Source organism: Drosophila obscura, unplaced genomic scaffold (genome assembly GCF_018151105.1).
Source record: "Drosophila obscura isolate BZ-5 IFL unplaced genomic scaffold, ASM1815110v1 contig_150, whole genome shotgun sequence".
NCBI lineage: Eukaryota > Metazoa > Arthropoda > Insecta > Diptera > Drosophilidae > Drosophila > Drosophila obscura.
This window is the reverse complement of record NW_024542736.1, coordinates 12,873,046-12,891,202: the sequence shown is the minus strand read 5'-3', so window position 1 is coordinate 12,891,202 and position 18,157 is coordinate 12,873,046. Positions and strand designations below refer to the sequence as shown.

General features: G+C 43.0%; 2 protein-coding genes across 5 annotated transcripts; both read right to left on the bottom strand.

The window, feature by feature from the left end:
• Positions 1–106: 106 nt before the first annotated feature.
• LOC111066672 (protein Skeletor, isoforms B/C) lies at positions 107–3,535 on the bottom strand. Its single transcript, XM_022355433.2, has 6 exons — positions 2,946–3,535; positions 2,396–2,624; positions 1,978–2,325; positions 1,356–1,909; positions 1,058–1,280; positions 107–996 (listed from the first exon to the last, which is right to left on the bottom strand). Exons 1-6 carry the CDS (start codon positions 3,109–3,111, stop codon positions 339–341), a joined length of 2,178 nt encoding a protein of 725 aa, XP_022211125.1. The 5' UTR covers positions 3,112–3,535; the 3' UTR covers positions 107–338.
• Positions 3,536–5,466: 1,931 nt separating this feature from the next.
• LOC111066674 (protein phosphatase PP2A 55 kDa regulatory subunit) lies at positions 5,467–17,301 on the bottom strand. Of its 4 annotated transcripts, none has more exons than XM_022355436.2 (5): positions 16,855–17,301; positions 13,627–13,833; positions 7,422–7,573; positions 6,542–7,345; positions 5,467–6,465 (listed from the first exon to the last, which is right to left on the bottom strand). In XM_022355436.2, exons 2-5 carry the CDS (start codon positions 13,796–13,798, stop codon positions 6,097–6,099), a joined length of 1,497 nt encoding a protein of 498 aa, XP_022211128.1. In that variant the 5' UTR covers positions 13,799–13,833; positions 16,855–17,301; the 3' UTR covers positions 5,467–6,096. The 4 variants fall into 4 exon arrangements, with proteins under 4 accessions (XP_022211128.1, XP_022211129.1, XP_022211130.1 ...); XM_022355437.2 differs by lacking the exons at positions 13,627–13,833; positions 16,855–17,301 and adding exons at positions 11,792–12,243; positions 13,136–13,303; XM_022355438.2 differs by lacking the exons at positions 13,627–13,833; positions 16,855–17,301 and adding exons at positions 11,792–12,243; positions 13,207–13,278.
• Between the last annotated feature and the right edge of the window lie 856 nt (positions 17,302–18,157).

Here is an 18,157-nt window from a genome sequence, read left to right as displayed (position 1 = left end):
GTCTTTACTTCCTTCAAAGAAAATAGAGATTTCACACCCAAACGAATGTCTTTTTGTATTTCCGCATAAATATTAATACAATTAAATGGATAACCAGATTGTTGCCTCAGATATAAAATAGATTTGATTTCTTCTAAAATAAAACACAGTTCTGCATTTATTTACGATTTAAATAATATTATTATACACAAAATGGGCACCACTTCACACCACACTCTGCAGTCCACTATTTGCCTACATACATACGTACATACATATGTACGTATTGTGACGGATTCACTTAGAATAAAACATTAAATATGCACTTTAGTGGCCTAAACTAATTGAGAGAACAACAGTCAACATTTCGCTGGATAGGCGAGCAGCACAATCAGAGGCAGCAGGACACAGGCGACGCGCGACCACGACCAGACGGTGAGACTGGACTGGCCGCTATGCCGCAGATTTGTGTAGCTGTCCACGATGTGGATCTTCCAGCCCATGTTGCCGTGCGTGAAGGAATTGTAGTAGACGGTATCGGGCCAGGTAATGTTCGGTGTGATCTCCAGTAGGGCTGGGGCCTCGTCCACGCACTCGGTCAGCAGGGATCGATTGAACTTTTTGAATGTGGCGAAGTTATCGTCCAGGCGGCGATCGTAGTTGGGTGGATAGCGCGACAGGCAGAGCGGACCCGCCGCCGTGGGCTTGGGTCGACCGCGACGGGTAAACTCTACACCGGCCAGCACTCGGATCTCGCTCTGCTTGGCATCCGACAGCCGATCAAAGCCGCCCTGCGGATCGTCCGTTATCACCAGCGGATGATAGTGCTCCGGCGAGTGCGGATTGTTGCCGCCGCGTACCTTGAACGTGTAGGTGAGGCCACGCTTCAAATAGAGCTCGGGTATCATGTAGCCGTTGATGTACCAGGCCAGACCGCTGGACACGTGACCGGTGAGCCCCTGATAGCCACGCAGACCGCCCGATGGTCCCAGATAAGCATTGAAAGTCCGCACAGTGCTGCAAGAGACACGAATCATACAAGAGAACGGAGCTTTTCATGGCAGAGCATTCGACTTACGCATCCGTGATCCTTGTGCGCTCCCACAGCTGGACAGGCGTATCCGTTCGTTTGGTGAAGGCGAAGCAATCGTTGACCGGCTCCGTGGTATTAAAATCGATCACTATATCGCTCTTGGGATAGTGTGTGTGAAAGGCGGGCTCGTTGTTCGAGTCCAACTGGCCGAAGGCCCACACCACATAGTTACTGCGATCCAAAAAGATCTCCTTGTCGCCATCATCGGCTGCAGGGAGTAGAAATCAAAAGTTATACCGGAGAGAGAGATATACAGGAGAGCGAACAGCGAACAGCCACTCACATGATTTGAGGATGCGTCTGAAACTGATGGTATTGATGCCTTCCTTTCGGCTATATGTGTTCAACTGGAAGCTGTCCAGCCCGCCCACCACATCGTCCCGACACACGCCCTTGTTCTGGCCGAGCACCTGGACGCAGGGCGCCAGCGAGGTGATGTTATAGTCCACAGTATAGCCCCTGATCTCATCGATGTAGGCCACCACAACGTCGGAGCCGATCATTTGACTGGAGACATCCGATCCGGAAATGCCAAAGGACATGTAATCATTGGCAGCCACCTGGCCGGACAGCTGGAAGGTGATCTGCGGCCCAAACACCTCCCAGGACACTTGCAGGTCCTTGTGCAGCTGCCGGCAATTGGGCAGCGAGAACTCAAATGGCGTGACCTTCACCAGAGAGGGCGGCACATTCAGCCCGTCGTTGATGAGCACATGGCCATAGTTCTCATTGTCGGCCACGTCGTAGATGCTGATCCAATCGATGTCGAAGATGGTCTTGTCGCCCGGCAACTCCAGCTCAATGGTCTCCTTGTTATACCTCCGAATGGGATCCAGACTGATCCAGACAAAGAATGAGGCGAGATGATTAAGGCAGAATAAGCAGAATACTTGTGTCGCACTCACTATCCCCTCTCGTCGGGCATTTTGCTGCCTCTGCTCGATGGCTGTGCGCCCACTCCCGTCCAGAAGAATGTCCGCTTGCCGCGGCCATCGTAGGTAAAGTCCTCAATGCGTATGGTCTTGGAGTCCAGGATCTCGATGCTGCTGCTGCTGACATTGTGGCTGCGCTTCGAGAAGGTGCCGCCCAGCTGGGGCATCGGCGGCTCAAAATCCTCCGGTATAAAGACATCGCCAAAGTTGTTCTGGTTGTTCAGGTCATAGACGGCCAGCCATTTGATTTCCGTAATCTTCTTGCGATCGGGCAGACTGAGGGTAAAGTCCTTGTTGTGATAGCGGTCCAGGATGTTGGTTCTAAGGAGAGTCGAGAGAGCATGCTATGGCAGTGGGAAATGCAGAGGGATAGAGAATCAATTCCACTTACTTGCCGTACTCATCGGGCACTATGAAGCCCTGTGGCCCCGGCCGATTGCTGGCCCCCGACCAGAAGAACGTGTCCGCTCCGTTGCCATCGTAATTGAAGTTCACTATGAGGAAGGTGTACTCGTTTACGGCGTACACATCGCCGGACACCTGATGGTGATACGAGTTGAGTTTTCCCAAGTATTTTCCACGGTACGGGCCATCTTCTTCTTCGTCCTCGCCCTGGGCACCTGTGGATTTAAATGAGAATGTTAGCTAAAAGCCAATGGGCCCATTGGTCTCAACGAAAGACTTTGGTCACAAACTAGTTTCTGGGTCTGACTAATGGACCAGCAATTTGGCTTTTGATTTACTGCCACTGGGGCGGCGTGACAGCGCCCTCTCTCGGCCAGAGGCAGACCCAGACAGACGGTAGACCAGTTTCTCTAGTTTTACACGAAAGTGAATTTGTTTTGCCCAGTCTTGAGCGTAACGCTTGTTTGAAATTTCTCTTTCTTTTTGCATTTTTAGCGTGTTGCAATTAATCGTACCGCACCCCCGCCCCCACTTACGGGCACTGTGCGGCCAAGTAGCAGCAAAGAAAAGCAGGAAAAGCGTCACAAAAGCTAGCTGTTGCTTTTGCAGTCGGCGTCGCAGTCGCTGTGTGCTGCTGGTGCAGCAGCGATGACAAAGAACGCCACCGTCGCTGCCGCTGTCGCCTTGGTTTCTCAATGTCATTTTGCTGCGGACTGGACCTCTCGCTCTCTCTCCCACTCGTACTCCCACTTCCTGCGCCACGTACTGCTGTCACTGTCTCGCTTTTACCAATATCTTCTCTGTGCTTTCACTCGTTCACTCTCTACCGACTCCTGGCATAGGCAGCAGCAGCAACATTTTGCATTCTATGCATTTATCCAAGATTTGGCAAAAGTTTCAATCAATTTCTTTGAAGCCAAGTTATTTGAATTCGTTCCTGGGTTTATCTTAAGGTCGTTTCGTCACTTGCATGCGTTTTCGCTGCTATGCTATTGTTTTTTGTGTTCGAATGGCCAAAACCGGTTTAAGTCGCAGATCCGGCGTTTGTTATTTCACTTCACTCTTTTTTTTCTGTTGTTTAAATAAACCTAACCACGTCGTGTCTCATAGTGGACTGAGCCGACGGCCGAAGTTTCGTTTCTTTCGAAGTTGAAGCTTTCATACATTAAGATAGCTTTTTCGATCGCTGTGCTGTGGCACATGCGTGCCTTGAATTGCAAATAAATGGCCTAGGCTGTTCATAACTGTACTCTGGCGGTCTGTTGTAGGTCCATATCTAGTTCTGATCGTTCGAGTGCCCTTATATTTTATCCCAAGAAAAAAACATACACACTTGTGGATTATTTTTGTCAATTTTCTTGCTTGCAAAACTAAATTTTATTCTTACGTTTGTTTTGTATCTGATTCTGATCTTTATTTTGAATAGCAATTCAATTAATGTTTTGAAAACTAATCAATTGCATTTTATATTTTCTCTGCCGGTTTGCCATTTATTTGGTTGGACAGTCTAGACCAGACTGCTTTTGGATTTTATTTCATTTTATGAATGATTTTTTTGTTTGTTATTTTTTAAGTTTATCTTTTTCCTCTTTTATTGCGATTTTATTTACAAAAAGGCATTTATTGAAAGAATGTGCGTTGCATGAAAGAGAGAAAAACCAAATTGTATAAAATTAGCAAACAAACAAAAAAAAAATGACGACGAAAAAATAATGTGTGTATACTCGTTACAATTTTCCACTTAAGTTTTCAACCAATATTCTCACTGACTACAGTACACTTCACAAACAAGTTGGTTTGTGTTTCACTTTTCATCTGATTTCGTATAAGTATATATATATATCCTAACCGCTCTTTGCTCTCTCCTTTCCGTCTGGCATTTCTATCTCATTCTCTTTGTCTTTGCTTTGTCCGTATAACTAGTTCATTGAAAATACAATATTACTTTTAAATATATATATATATGTATACGTAGTTATTCTCATAAGAAGCACAATTTATGGTTGTTGTTTTTTTAAGTTTTTATTTCATCATTTTATGCTTTTACATTTTCAATATTTTTGAACTTGCGCCGCCATTTAGAAAATTCTCGTTTAACATTTTTAGAGCATACTTTCTTCGATTTTTGTTGTTGTTGTTGTTGTAACCTTTACTTTCATTTATTGTTTGTTTATTTAGTTGTTAACACTAGACACTAGATAACCTATAAAAAGTGGTTCACTTTATTTTCATTTTGTGATTAATAAAATAAACTTTACAAAACAATAAACAGGCTGGAAAAAATCTCGGAAAGAATGGTATATGGGGGATATATATGTGGGGACAATGGGATGGTAGGCAGGCGCAGACAGGCAGGCTACATGTGAGAATCGGTCTTGGACGCACGCACGCATAGTCGAACTAAAAGTAGCAATACTTAGCTTAAAATGTAGCGTATAAAAATAGTTTTTCTTTTTCTTTTGTTTTTTTTATGATCTTGCTTTCTCTTTTTAGATAGGTTTTTGTTTTGTTTTTAAATTAAACGAATTGGGAGCACTAAATTTAGGATTAAGCTTAGACTGACGTTTTGCTTTATAAATGTGTGTGTGTTGTATCGTTTATATCAATGCATTTACTTCTTTCGCACTGCCTCTATTCTTCTGGGATTCTTCTTAGTGAATAAAAAAGTGTGTGTTAATAATGAGCATTTTGAATTGTTTGCTGTGCTTCTACGCATGAGCGAGCAGCAGTCAACACGAGTGAGAGACAAACTCCAGAGCTATCCTGACGAGATACAAAACTTAGACATCATCTCTCTGATATTGTAGCATGGAATGAACTTGGTCGAAAGCGCATAAACAATCAGATATATATATGTGTGTGTGTGTGTAGTATTTGTATATGTGTGTGTGTGTATAGAAAAGAGCTAACAGAGTTGGTTCCTTGACTTGATTTCTTTTTTTTTTTTGTTTTTGTTTCTCCCTTAAACTTAACAAGCAAACAGAAAAAATATTACAGTATGCATTGCATTTCATCATCATCATCATAATCATTATACTTGTTTTTTTTTTGTGTCTGTTTTTGTTGTATATTATTATTAATAATTTTTATTACAAATACTTGGGCGCTGGCTTCTAATTATACATAATTTTCGGGAAAATCATCTGTTCTGTTATCTTTTATCAGTAATCATGAAACGGCATTGGGACCTCTTGTTGTTGCCTTTTGAATTGCGCTACAAGAAATCAACTTTACGCTATTTATTTATAAATGTTATGTATAAAAAATTTGTTTCCGTTTCCTTTCTTCTTCCTTCTCTCGCTCTCTCTCACTTCATCATTTCTCTTAAGTTTCTTCTTGTTCCACATTACTCGCGGGGCGCCTGAACAATGCGCAAACATTTTACAAATCATTTGCTATGGCATTATTTTTGTTGTTTTTAAGTTTTTTTTGGACACAGGTATGGATGGAGGATGGGGGGGGGGTGGCCTGAGAGAGGTGTAATTTAACAAACAACAAATCATTTGAATTGAAAGGGGAAAACAATCGAATTAACATTAGAATTAAAATGAGGCGACTGCTGCCAGGGCAATGGATCCTGCTGTGGCTGCTGTGGCTGAGGCTCAGGCGTGTTTGTTTTTGTTGTTGTTGTTGTTGCTGTTGTTGTGGGTGTGTGATTCTGGTGTAAACTGGTTTATAGAGTGTTGGCTAAAATTTATCCTGAAATATGAATAGATTGTTGGTGGCGGCCACAGCAATGATATTCTCTTCGGGATGCCAGGCGGTGTGCAGAATTTTCTTGTTAAAGTCGAGACAGTCCACGCTGATCTCGTCCTTCTTCCGTTTGCCGCCAGTGCAAACTTTACGCGGCTTGAGCACCGTCTTGGGCTTAATAATGTCCCTGGACGCCTCCAGCGTGACATCCTTTTTCGAGTTGCGATCAAAGACACGGAAAAAGTTATTATAGCTGCCAGTCATGATCGAGCTATCCTTGCCGTTCCAACAGCACTCGAACTTATCGAAAATGCAATCGTTCTCATACAGCGAGCACAGTTTAGCGCGCAGGTATTCGTGAACCTAAACAAAAACAAAGAAACCGTTCGCAATAGTTAGAAGAAAATTAAAGCGAAAATTCAATGCACACCACACTCACCGGATAGGTCTCAATCGGCTTCGTTTCCATATGCAAATCCCACACCTTGATGCTCAGATAATCCCTGGAGATCATATAGCGACCAGAATTGCTCAGCTTAACATCGCTGATGGAGCTGATTATCTCGCTGAAGAAGCTACGATTCGTTGGATTCTCGGGCTCCTCGAACTGTTTGCTGTGCCGGTCGCATAACGCCGCCGAACGCATATCACATAAACGTATTGTGCCCTTGGAGCTCGAATAGACGAACACATTGCACTCGGTCGGATGGAATTCAGCTGCCGTTATCACCTCCGTGAGCTCCTCCATGTTGGTTGGCTTGATGTCGACAATGTTGTAGCTCTGATTGACCACCTCCAAATGCCAGAGATTGATGCGCAAATCGTCGGCGGACAGGAAAGTCTCTTGATCGGAATTAACGCTAATTGAATTTATGTGATAGGTGTGTGCATTGGCGAAGGTGCGTCGCGGCGATGCCTCCACCATTAGCGGTATCTGCTTCACAGAAGGAACTCGTAAGGCGGTTACATTTTGGGGATCCCTGATCAGACCGTTCTCCTCTTTCGTGTTGTAGCCCTCAAAGGACTTGTCGCGCTCGCTAACCTTCCACAACTTGACCGTCTTGTCGTTGGTGGAGAGCAGAAAGTGCACGGGATTCTTCTGTTGCAGCCATCGGATTTTGTTGATCTTCTCCTCGATCTCCAGCGACTTGAGGTAATCGAATTCGGGCTCGTGCGATTGGAATGTCGAATAGACATTGTATTCACCGCGTCGCGGATTGGCGGCTTTCGAGGCAGGATCACGCTGCAAATGCAAATTAAATATATAGTATCAATATTTTTATATCCTTTCCATTGAATCGTATCTTGGGTGCACTTACCTGAAAGATGACGACGCGACCGCCCTTGTCGCCGGTGGCCAGCAGCTCGCCATCGTGATTGAATTCTACGCAGGATATGATATCCGCATCTGTGACATCATCGTCCAAGGCGCCCTTAATCTGTGAGAAGCACCAGGACGCCTCTCCATTACCTGCAAAGAGAGAGCACAACCAAATGATGATTATAGTAGGTGACACCTTCGGTCTGTTTGAGTTTCGTTTGCGGAATGCAATTTGCCCCAAAAGCCCTGCGCCCTGCACTGCACTGTCCCAAATTTTTGGACTTGTTACATTTGGTTTTTTCTTCTCATCGTCTGTCGCACATACACTCGCACAATCAATAGCTGGTAGAGCTCTGGGAAGGACGACACCGATGACGGCGGCAGAGTTGTCCTGCCTTGCTCAAATATTTGCTAATGACGCCATTCCTGGCCTTCCACAACCCATCCATCCACCACCACCACCATTTTGATTCCACTTTGATTCTCGTCGTCGTCTGCTCCGATGATGGAACAGCCCACTTTAAAGGCTCTTTAAGCTCTTGGCCAAATATTCTTTCCGTTTCGGTTTCGGTTTCCCTTGCTTCTTCCTCCTGTCTCTCTGTTTGCCAATTCCGGCCTGCCAGCTCTACTTTTCGCGATTGCGGTACGTTGTGTAAACGATGACGTTTGGACCCCGTCGTCCTCGTCCCCATCGCTGGGTCTATCTCTCCCACTCCCCCCGCCCACGCTCTGTCATATGGAACACATGAGAACATTAATTTTGAAAAAGCTTTTCTCTGTTTATACCCTTTCAGAGGGTGGTACAGTTTCGAGCAGATCTTAAATAATATTGATCCTAGTCCTGTGGGATTTCAATCTTTAGAGATAGAGATATGTTTAATAAATCTACAAATAATAGAAGACTACGACTAAAGAAGACTGAAGGGGCATTTAGGAACCATTGAACTCTGTATATTGTATACCCTGGTAATGAATGGGTATTAAATTCCAGTGGAGTATCTACATTACTCTTAGATGTTTATGAATTATGTAGACAAATCAATTGAAATTTTGTAGTTCCATTAATCTTCATCAAATATGAATTCTTAGTCGTTCATTTTTGATTTATTATATTTAAATTCCTCTGCATTGACATAAACAGGGTGCCCACTGTACGTGTTTTACTTCCTGTGTCTTTTTGTCTATGGTTTCCTCCATCTCTCTTTTTGTTGGCATCTGAATTTTGCCAATTTTTTCATCATTTCTAAATATTCATTTTTTGGCTTTTGTTTGTTTGATTTTTGCGGCACTACTGCCACAGGCACAACGCCCTTGCCCGGCCCAGTCCCATGTGCTGTGACCTCATTATTGGGTTGGCTGTTGTCTGTTACCCGTTGGTTGTCTGCCGTTGCTGCTGTTGTTTGTCGTTGCCTTCTTGGCTGCCTTTGGCTGCCATTGACGACGTCATGAGATGTGATTGACGAGGCGCAGCAATTGCGTGTGTGTGTTTCTCTCTGTCTGTATGTCTATCGTCTGTGTTTCCTTCTACTGTGGTTATTCTGTGGCTGCTTTACCCTCCCATAATAGGATCAAAGGCAGTCGAGTCGGTTAAAAAGGTGGCGTATAATCTATTTTTAGATATTTCAAGAATACCAGAGACCTAGAGACGACCCACCACCACCCACCGCCCACAGTTTTCCAGTCATTCAACTCTACGGCTGTACTGCAGAAAAGCGAAAGTGCAGAAAACTATTTAGCAATGAAAGAAAGATATGCAAGCAATTTATATGATTTATAATCCGATTACTAATCACCGCATATATATATTTTGAAACTCGATACGATCATTGATCTTTACCCCATTCTGATAGAAAGAGCTGTATTTTAGTTGTCATAAATCCCTACCCTTAATCCCCCATTCATTTTCAGACTTCCATCAACCCAAAACGATTCTGTTTTGGTGCTGCAGTGATATAATTGCTCCCCAAACGCGGTCGCATTGTTTTTCCCATGGCACACGAATAACAGAAAAAAAAAAATCTTGGATAATTGCTAAAAAAAAAAATATAAATAAAAAATAGCAAAAAAAAAAAAATCCGAAATAGCTCTCGCTCACAGTCACTTGTCTGTTTATTTGTTAGATGCTTAGTACATATAGATACAGATTCTATGTGTGTGCATATGCGAGTATAAAACGTATTGTACATACGTACGTACATAAAGAGATAAGTAGATTTTCATGAGCGGGCACAAAATGGAGCAAATGAAAATCAAATATTGACACAATTATTTAACACAATCACGCGATGTCGCGGCTAAAGCTCTTTTCCGCTGTTTCTCTCCCAATATCCAGGGCTCAGAGACACCCGTGCTAGAAAGCAGACGAACAAGCCGACCTAGAGAATGGCATTACCACACAAAGCGTCTTACAAAACCAGAGGGTAGAGAAGTGAAATACGTAACCATGAAAGGATGGAAGGATGGTTCTACATGAGAGAGAATCCCTTTTTGGCAGCCAAACATTTAACAAGAAACATCAGAGGAATGGCTCCTTATACATGACTGAATCAGTAAGCAATTTTCAATATTGCTCCGAAAGGATTAATTAGGACAAAGGAAAATCGAAGGAGACAAGAAAAGCTGCTTTTAGATTAATACATATGCGAGTATTGAAATTCAAGCAGTACAAGACAGCAGCTGCCTTGGAAAGAGCAACTCAGTAATGGAAAAATTATGAAATTTAAATGAAAAAAATTACTCGAATTTTCACTGCACACCTTTTGAGAGCCATGTGAGCACAACAAAAAATAGTAAAAACACTTGGCATCGAAATTCTAGTCGAACACACAATGTATGTGGTTTTCAGAATTCCCTGGCACTCACTTTAGCAACATTTCTAGCTAGAAGCTCCTTCTTCAGTTATGTATGTTTTAACTTCGATACACTCCCTTAAGAGTATTTTTTCTTTTTTCTGAAAACCAAACCTTGGCGGACAGCAAACTAAACGGACATCTCACCTACATTCTTTAAACATTCAATAATTCCGCCAATCATCTTTCTTAGTGAATCGAATGGGCTAAAACTAAGCAACATACAACATAAAGCCGTTAAATATAATGTTGAGCGCATAATGCGACCTTTTTAGAGGAAATACAAATTTCCTGGTTGTCTACCCTTCCCCATGCCCCTCCCTAGACCAGTCAATTACCATATCCAATCTAATCTAAGATACACATCAATCTGTCACCGTTCCGTTCCGTCCCCTCTTCTCTTATCTTGCGCTGTCCGTCTCGTCTCTCTGCCATGCCTCACATGGCCGCCTAACATGAATCAAACATCGGACACTTGTGTAGTGTAATGTCCTCCCTTAGTGACAATGTTTTACAAAAGTATTTACATGAGCTCCCAGTCAGAGGCGTCGCTGGCTACTTGTGCGTATCTTGCAGATACATTATTTAGACAAAACGAGCGTCTCACATCAAAAAGGAAACAACAAAAACACAGATACGGCAGCATATGAAATTGGCAAATAATTTTGCATACATCACATGCACCGCATCCACATCCCATCCACCTCCAGATACAGATACAAACGGAGAGCTCTGCGACGTCACGTCTGGGCAAAAATTTAGACAGAACATGGCAGAGGGGAATACAGGGTTGGGGGAGGTAGGTTGCTGGCTTTGGTCCATTGCGGCAAACGGCAACGACATCGTTGACTTAAGCTCAATTTACACAAGGCAAAACACGATCCAGATCCGAGCACTCAACATCTATTGACCCACCTCATTTGTACGCCGCATTCTCGATGCTTGTGCAATTGTTTATTATTTAATTATAGTAGTTGTGTGTCCGTGCCTCAGGGGAGCGTGTCCCACACATCTCGTTTATATATATTTCTCTGTGAACCGAACTAAAAAGTCAGCCGCCTGTCCGCCAGAAGTATTTCTCGGACTTTAATCAATGAAGTCGAAGTTTTAATACTCTTGCATTTCGAAAACGATTCCTTTTACCCTCTGTATTAGCCCGATCGCTTACTGGTCATAAGATTTAGAAGAAAGCAACACAGATAGATAACATCACAAATACAGACTTATTGCGATTGTCGGGCGGGGGCGGGTCCGAAACCGGGAAGGGGCTGTGCAGGGCAGGGCAGGCCTGTGAAGTGTGTTATATTCAGCTCACATCGCTAGCGGCATTTCGCTCAAGTGCAAAAGATCAATGCTAGTCGATAGTGAAAAGTTGTTTTTAGCTCGACGGAACGCATTTGACTAGTTTGTTTACTTCACGGGGAATGGGAAGGCGAATTTGTTTATGTGCTGTTGCAAATTTAATGCCAAAATCAAAATGAAACGCGAGAACACACCGACGCACACAGAATTCACTTACCGGCCATGACAGTTGAACAGTTTGCGTCGATAAAGCAGCGGAGGCGGCGGCACAAGCAGCAGAAGCAACAACAACAACCACACACTAACAGAAAGAAGGCCAAGGAGCCGCGCTCGCGCTGTATGTGCCTGTATGTGTGTTGTTGTTGCTGTCGTTGTAGCCGTTGTGTTGTTGTGTTTGTGGAGGAGTTAAGCGCGGTTTCTTTTCGATGTCGCCACAGGAGTTTTCTAACACTGCATGTACAACAAACAAAAAAAAACGGCGACGAACAAATGAAAAGAAGACGTTAAGCGCTCGTTGACTTTGCTTCCTTCGCGCAGTTTCCTTTTGTTTCTTGCTTCTCCGTTGGGGTTATTCTTTGATTATACTTTGGTTTATATCTATGCATACATTTGTGGTTGCTTTTAACACACAACTTAAGCACGTAGAGACGACGACATGTGGGGAAGAAACTGCAAAGTAGGGGAAATTTTTTTTTTGTATGACGACGAAGCAGCATAAGCAGCGGCAGCAATATAACGTGCGTTTTTTGCGCGTGTGTGTGTGTGTGCGAGCGAGAGAGTCCGAGTGCAGCCGGTGGTTGTGAGATGAGCACAGCACAAAAATTACTTCACACTGCCGCCTCTTCTCGTTCTCTCCTCCTGTGGCGTTGTAAGCGCGACAATTATACACGGAATAATTGCTAAATAATTAAGATTAGTTATTATTTATTGCACTTGCCAAAACAAACACACACACACAAGCACATATATACATATATATCCGCAGTAGGCAGCACAGCACAGACATTCGCGTTTTTGCGTCGCTCGCTTTGTGCCTTTGTTTTATCGCGTTTTCTTCGCCCGACCGAACAAATATATATAAAATCTAACCTTCAAAGCGTGCATAGGTACATTGTATACGTCTATATATATGTATTTATATTCTGATTCCTGGTCTGAGCGCACTTTCTCACAGTGCCTGCAGTGGCTTATGCATTTTGCTGGCTTTCTGGTCCAAAAACCGCGTGCCACTTTGTTTAGAGGACGCGGCGACACACACAATCAATATTCGATTCGATTCTGATGCATTTCACTTTATTTATGTTGGCAAACACGCAGCAAATCGGCACAATGACACACTATCACACCGTCCGGCGCCCGGGAGCGTCTGGGCGAACAATTAAATCAAAATCAAAAATGGCAAAGCTTTGTGGGCCTGAAGCGAGCGAGATTCTGTGCTGCGGCTGCTGGGTACGCCTGCTTCTTCTTCCGCTTTTTGCCGCCTCTTTTGCTGCACTGCTTCGTCGTTGCGTCGTAATGAGTGGATTTTTTTGCAAAGCGGCTTCTATTTACGTTTACGCACTTTTAGACTATGTACACGGCTGTAATAATGCAATTGGATTGCCGATTCAAAACTGGAGCACTGTTTATAACCTTAGCTTAACATATGACTAATAGATTACGATAAATTCAACGCAAAAATGGAAGTAAAAAATTTTGTTGCAAATTTCGCACTGTTCCCTAGGGATGGGATGTTGAATATATATTGATATCAATATATCGATATATATTTGTGGTGATGATATATTCACAGACGAAGATATTGTTGTGGGATATATCGACAGAATACCTTTCTGAATTTGGGGACTTTTTATTTTTGGGTTTGAATTCTGATTTAACAGATTTTTCGGGTATAACAGCGACATTTGATTGTAATTAAATGTTTTGACGATAGTTTAGGAATATCGATATTTGTGTGCGATTTTCGGAAGTTGTATATGGCGGCTGCTTATCGTCGTTTGAAATAGCCGAGAGCATGATGCAATTTTATGAAATTTAAACTCGAATGCTTACTTGGCGGCTTCTTGGCTCCATTTATGTTGATGGCCGTGTTCAGCATATTCCCAATCTTTGTGATGCTCGACTGCCTCATAAACGTCCGCGGCGGGATGGCGGGCGGAGGCTGTGCCTGAGGCTGTGGATCCGGCGGCTCCAGCACCGGACTCTGCCGGCCCCATCGACCCATTTTCGTATGCCCCCGGGAGGTGAGGTGGTTATGTGCTGTAAATAAATTGAATGATCGAATCTATTAACATGTTTCTCGCTGCTCAGCTGCATACACAGATTGTATAATGCATATTTGCTCAAGACTCTTGCGTCGAGGCAGCGGCGGCGGCACATGAGCGGGCTGCGTGTTTTTGAATTTGTTAGCCAATTAGCACCTGTCCAGCACAACTCATCTCCAGATCCCCAACTCGCTTGGCGATTAGGTAGGTCTCTCTTGAGGACGTTTCAAACAAATGAATTGCGCAAATTGTTTACCTTAGAAATTATGGATAAGTTCTGCGTGCGAAAGAGAACAAAACATCTGTTTTCGGGCTGAATTAAATTTCGCCGCCTGCGTGCTTCATAAATTAAAGTTTTGCCCAAAAGGCGAACGTAGAGGTGTGTCTTGTCTGCAGCAGCGCTCTGTTTTCAGCAACTTTATCTATATAAGCCACATTTTATGGCTGTCTATTCAATTTATTCCCCCCACCACACAATATATTGGGCCTAGACTTGGAATGATAGAAGAATAAATAAAGAGTCGGCATTCCAATTAACAATTACACAAAAAAGCAATCCCATTTCGCTAATCTCCAGCTCAAATATTTAAATGGCGCGCGCAGAGTTTAACGGTGAACGTCAGAGTGGAAACTTTTGCAGTGCGAAAAACAAAAACCAAAAAAAAAACATTGTAAAAGACAAAAACAAAATGGCAAAAATCTGCACTCGCATAAATCTGTAAAATGTAATTTGGCATACATATACATACGTATAGGTATACAAATATGTGAAGTGTATGAGCTTTTATTTCACACATTCTCATATTTACATACCATACGGATATACGGTTACAATATGAAGACGAAATTCCACCACGTCGCGCTGTGGCCGTCATTAAAGGAGAGAGGAGAGATATGCAAAGTTAAGTACTTCCTAAACAAGATAAGCGCTGATTCGCAGCAGGTGTTAACAGAGAAGAAGGGCAATCGTAATCCCTTTTCTTTTTTGTATCATTTTAAAGATAAGAATTACGACAGTAAAGCTAGAGAAACCGAAAAAAAGCATTTCAACTTTTCATATATATTACATCCAAGTACACTTGATACGTACGGATCTCGATGCTTCTCAAAGCACCTGCCCTGCTGTCTCGTTTAGCCAGTGCTTAACGCGTACGCAACAAGTATATGTGCATACATATGTACATGTATGACTAATGGCAAAGAAGAAGAAGCAGTAGAGAGAGAGCAACGCAACGTGCAAAATAACAGCAACAACAGCGACAAAGGGAAAATGCAGAGAATTGTAATCCAATTAATGGGCCGCGTCTTCAATGTCTCCATGTCTCCTCTTCGCAGAAACGTGAGCGCCACGCCAGCAACAACAGGGGGTGGGGGCGTATAATGCATTAAGATCTTGGGGAAATTGGGAAATACAAGAAAAGAAAGAAACTACCAGAAGAGCACACTCGACGCGCCGTTAGCGAGGTCCGTTAATATGTGCGGCATGGCATGTAAATAAACGAACAAATGTTTTCCACAGAAATTACAGAAACAACTACATACACTACACACACATTTTTTGGGAATATAATGCTGTCAAGATTTGTTTTTGATTTTGTGTAGTTTTTTTTCTTTAGCCATGTGGGAAGCGGAAGCGGGAAAAGGAATCCGAAATAAACTCAAGAAAAACTGAATGTTTTGCATTGATAGGCAGGCGGCACACATCGAAGGTGAGGTAAATTCTCTTCAGCAGAATATAAATAGAAGTCTTACAGTTGGAGAGCCACACTAGCACGTGCGACACGAGACCTATCCCCTCCCCAACCACAGCGTTCTCATCTGCTGCCCAGCCAGGTGTAGGTATATGACGTTGTGGCTGCCAAATATTTGATTATTTTTGGACATGTCAACCCTTCTCGTCTGTTTGCCTAATTTGCTTTTGATGCGGCAGAGTAGGAGGAGGGATGGGATACGGTTCTATAGCTAGCACAGAACTGATTTATATTTAGCTCTTCAAACTGGCTGGCGCTTGCCAAACTGTCCGAAAATATGTCCATCAAAGCGTTGACAGTTTGGCAGCGATTGGCGGCACGCAGGACAGATGAATTTGTTATTTACGGAGGAGGATGGGAATGGGGGGAGGGTAGAGTGAGTGAGTAACATATAAACAAAACACTCTGATGGAAGCGTGATTACTACCATATGTACATATGTATGTGTGTCTCCACCGCCCCCCTAGCAATCCCAAGCAGATCGATGGGGACCCAATATTGTGCTTATCAAACTGTCAATTAATACACTTCGTCCCGTTTCCGACCAACCGACCACCCCATGAGATATGATGAAACTAATTAGCATACGGACAAACGCCAATCCATCATACACTCATATTATTATTATTATTAGAGAACAGGACGGAACAGGACAGGACAGGCTCTGGCCAGAACAAATTACCCGCCACTTATAGAGGGTAGATTCGATGGGGCGGGGGGGAGAACTGGAAGCGAGAGATTGCGCGTGCTTTAGCAATTTGTATTATTTGCTAATGCCAACAGCTTGGGCAAATATTTTGGCATAAAAGTCACCGAGTGACAAAATAGTAGCTATTAATTGTTTTTAAGCCGTATCGGCCTCTCTACATGGCCAAGACAACTCAATAGTTGTTGCTTTTGTTGGAGTTCGGCTCGGTTCGGTTCGGGTTCGAAACAAAGCCGCCTCAAAATGCTGTTAACCTCAAAAACCGCCAAGAACGTCAACAGCTGAAACTTGGTGCTCTGTCGTGGTTAGACGTTACGGCACGGGGGAGCGTATAATATACGTTCTAAGTGTATATGTATAAGAGTTCAATCGGATCAGGTGTTGCTTGTAATACTACAGAAAAGCAGTCACAGGAGATGCTACCCTCTTCCACAGGTTGACGTAACAATTTAACTTTCAATGATAAAAGCAAACAATCTTAGGGTATTGAAACAGCTGTCTTGCCATATATCCAAGCACGCACGCATATTAATACACCTGCAGAAAACCGAAAACTTACCTCAGCAGCAGCAGAAGCAACAGCCACGGTTATGGAATGAGCCCAAAAACAAAAAGCAGCAACGGGAACAGCAACAATGTCTAATACATTAATAGCACCGTCTTTCGATATGTCATAATTTGTTTATGCATCGAGCTATTTTCATACAGTTTCAACTGATTTATATCGCACTGTCACTATTTATAAAAATCAAAGTGTAATTTCTTATTGTGCTCCCCGCGTTTCTCTCTGTCTCTGTCACGCACTCCCTTTCTCAGTCGGCAAGTGTCAGAATTGTAACGGTTCAATCTGCACTGACACTTCACTTTACTTTTCTTTGATGTTGTGTTTTGTCTGGTCTGTGTCGTCGTCTCACTGGCAGCAGCAGGCACTGTAAACTAATTTAAACTTAATTCAACGTTTCACGCCACACAAATGAAATAAGGAAACCGCAATAAGACGAAACAGTCAACGGCGACGTTAAAAACGCGAATGCGCAGCCTATGATTTCTACAACTCAGGCGCGCTGCTCCCAATGCTCTCCCCACCTGCTCGCTGTCTCTCTCTCACTGTGGCGCTCGCTCTCTTTTGGGGAAGATTTTTGTAAACAAAACCACAACACACATTGTTGTTGTTGTTGCATTGTTGTTTTTGTCGTCGTCTTCTTCTGATAAACGCTAATTTGCCTATTGATATTGCCGTTTCTGTGCCTCTGCACCTGTATGTGAGTGTGTGAGGAAGTGAGAGAGGTGCTATACCCACTACACTAATCGCGAAGTACACGGGGCATGCTAGATTTGTGTTAATGGATGTTTATGTGTGTATATTTTATCAGCCAAACAGCCAAAACAAAAAGATGATTGCTGCCACGCCCCTATTCAAGATAACCGAATATCAAATGATGTTTCCAGAGGTATTTCGACTTAATTATCTGCTTAGCAAGTATCTTCTAGTCGAAATGATGACTACTGCGGTCTTTGTTTATTCTAGCGGCTTATCCGAGCTGAGCTGTCGGAAGAGGTTCGGTTCCATTTACAACGGTTTCCTTTTCATATAAATTTTTGCAGAGTGGCCGAAAACACCAACATTTTTTAAATAAAACGCCAGTGTGTTCCGCTTATCGCACTAAAATACCGATATAGTTTTTGCAACTAGCCCTGTGCATCGATAAGTAAAATCATAAATACCGACTTATCCGATCTAATGACAAAAAACATCATAAAGATATTGTTGATTTGTAGAAAATTAGTTCGTTGCCACACAAATGTGCATATTAACATTTTCGCCAATCTAAAAAACTATTACTTACAAATATATTATCAAT

What these genes read in the sequence shown, in the direction of transcription:
- LOC111066672 (XM_022355433.2), bottom strand. Translation starts at nt 3,111, where the DNA reads ATGACATTGAGAAACCAAGGCGACAGCGGCAGCGACGGTGGCGTTCTT. An exon ending in CAGACGCATCCTCAAATCAT is followed by an intron (nt 1,281 to 1,355) that starts GTGAGTGGCTGT and finishes TACTCCCTGCAG; the next exon opens with CCGATGATGGCGACAAGGAG. An exon ending in CGCACAAGGATCACGGATGC is followed by an intron (nt 997 to 1,057) that starts GTAAGTCGAATG and finishes TGTCTCTTGCAG; the next exon opens with CACTGTGCGGACTTTCAATG.
- LOC111066674 (XM_022355436.2), bottom strand. Translation starts at nt 13,798, where the DNA reads ATGGGTCGATGGGGCCGGCAGAGTCCGGTGCTGGAGCCGCCGGATCCA. An exon ending in TGGAGCCAAGAAGCCGCCAA is followed by an intron (nt 7,574 to 13,626) that starts GTAAGCATTCGA and finishes CTCTCTTTGCAG; the next exon opens with GTAATGGAGAGGCGTCCTGG. An exon ending in GTCGCGTCGTCATCTTTCAG is followed by an intron (nt 7,346 to 7,421) that starts GTAAGTGCACCC and finishes TTGCATTTGCAG; the next exon opens with CGTGATCCTGCCTCGAAAGC.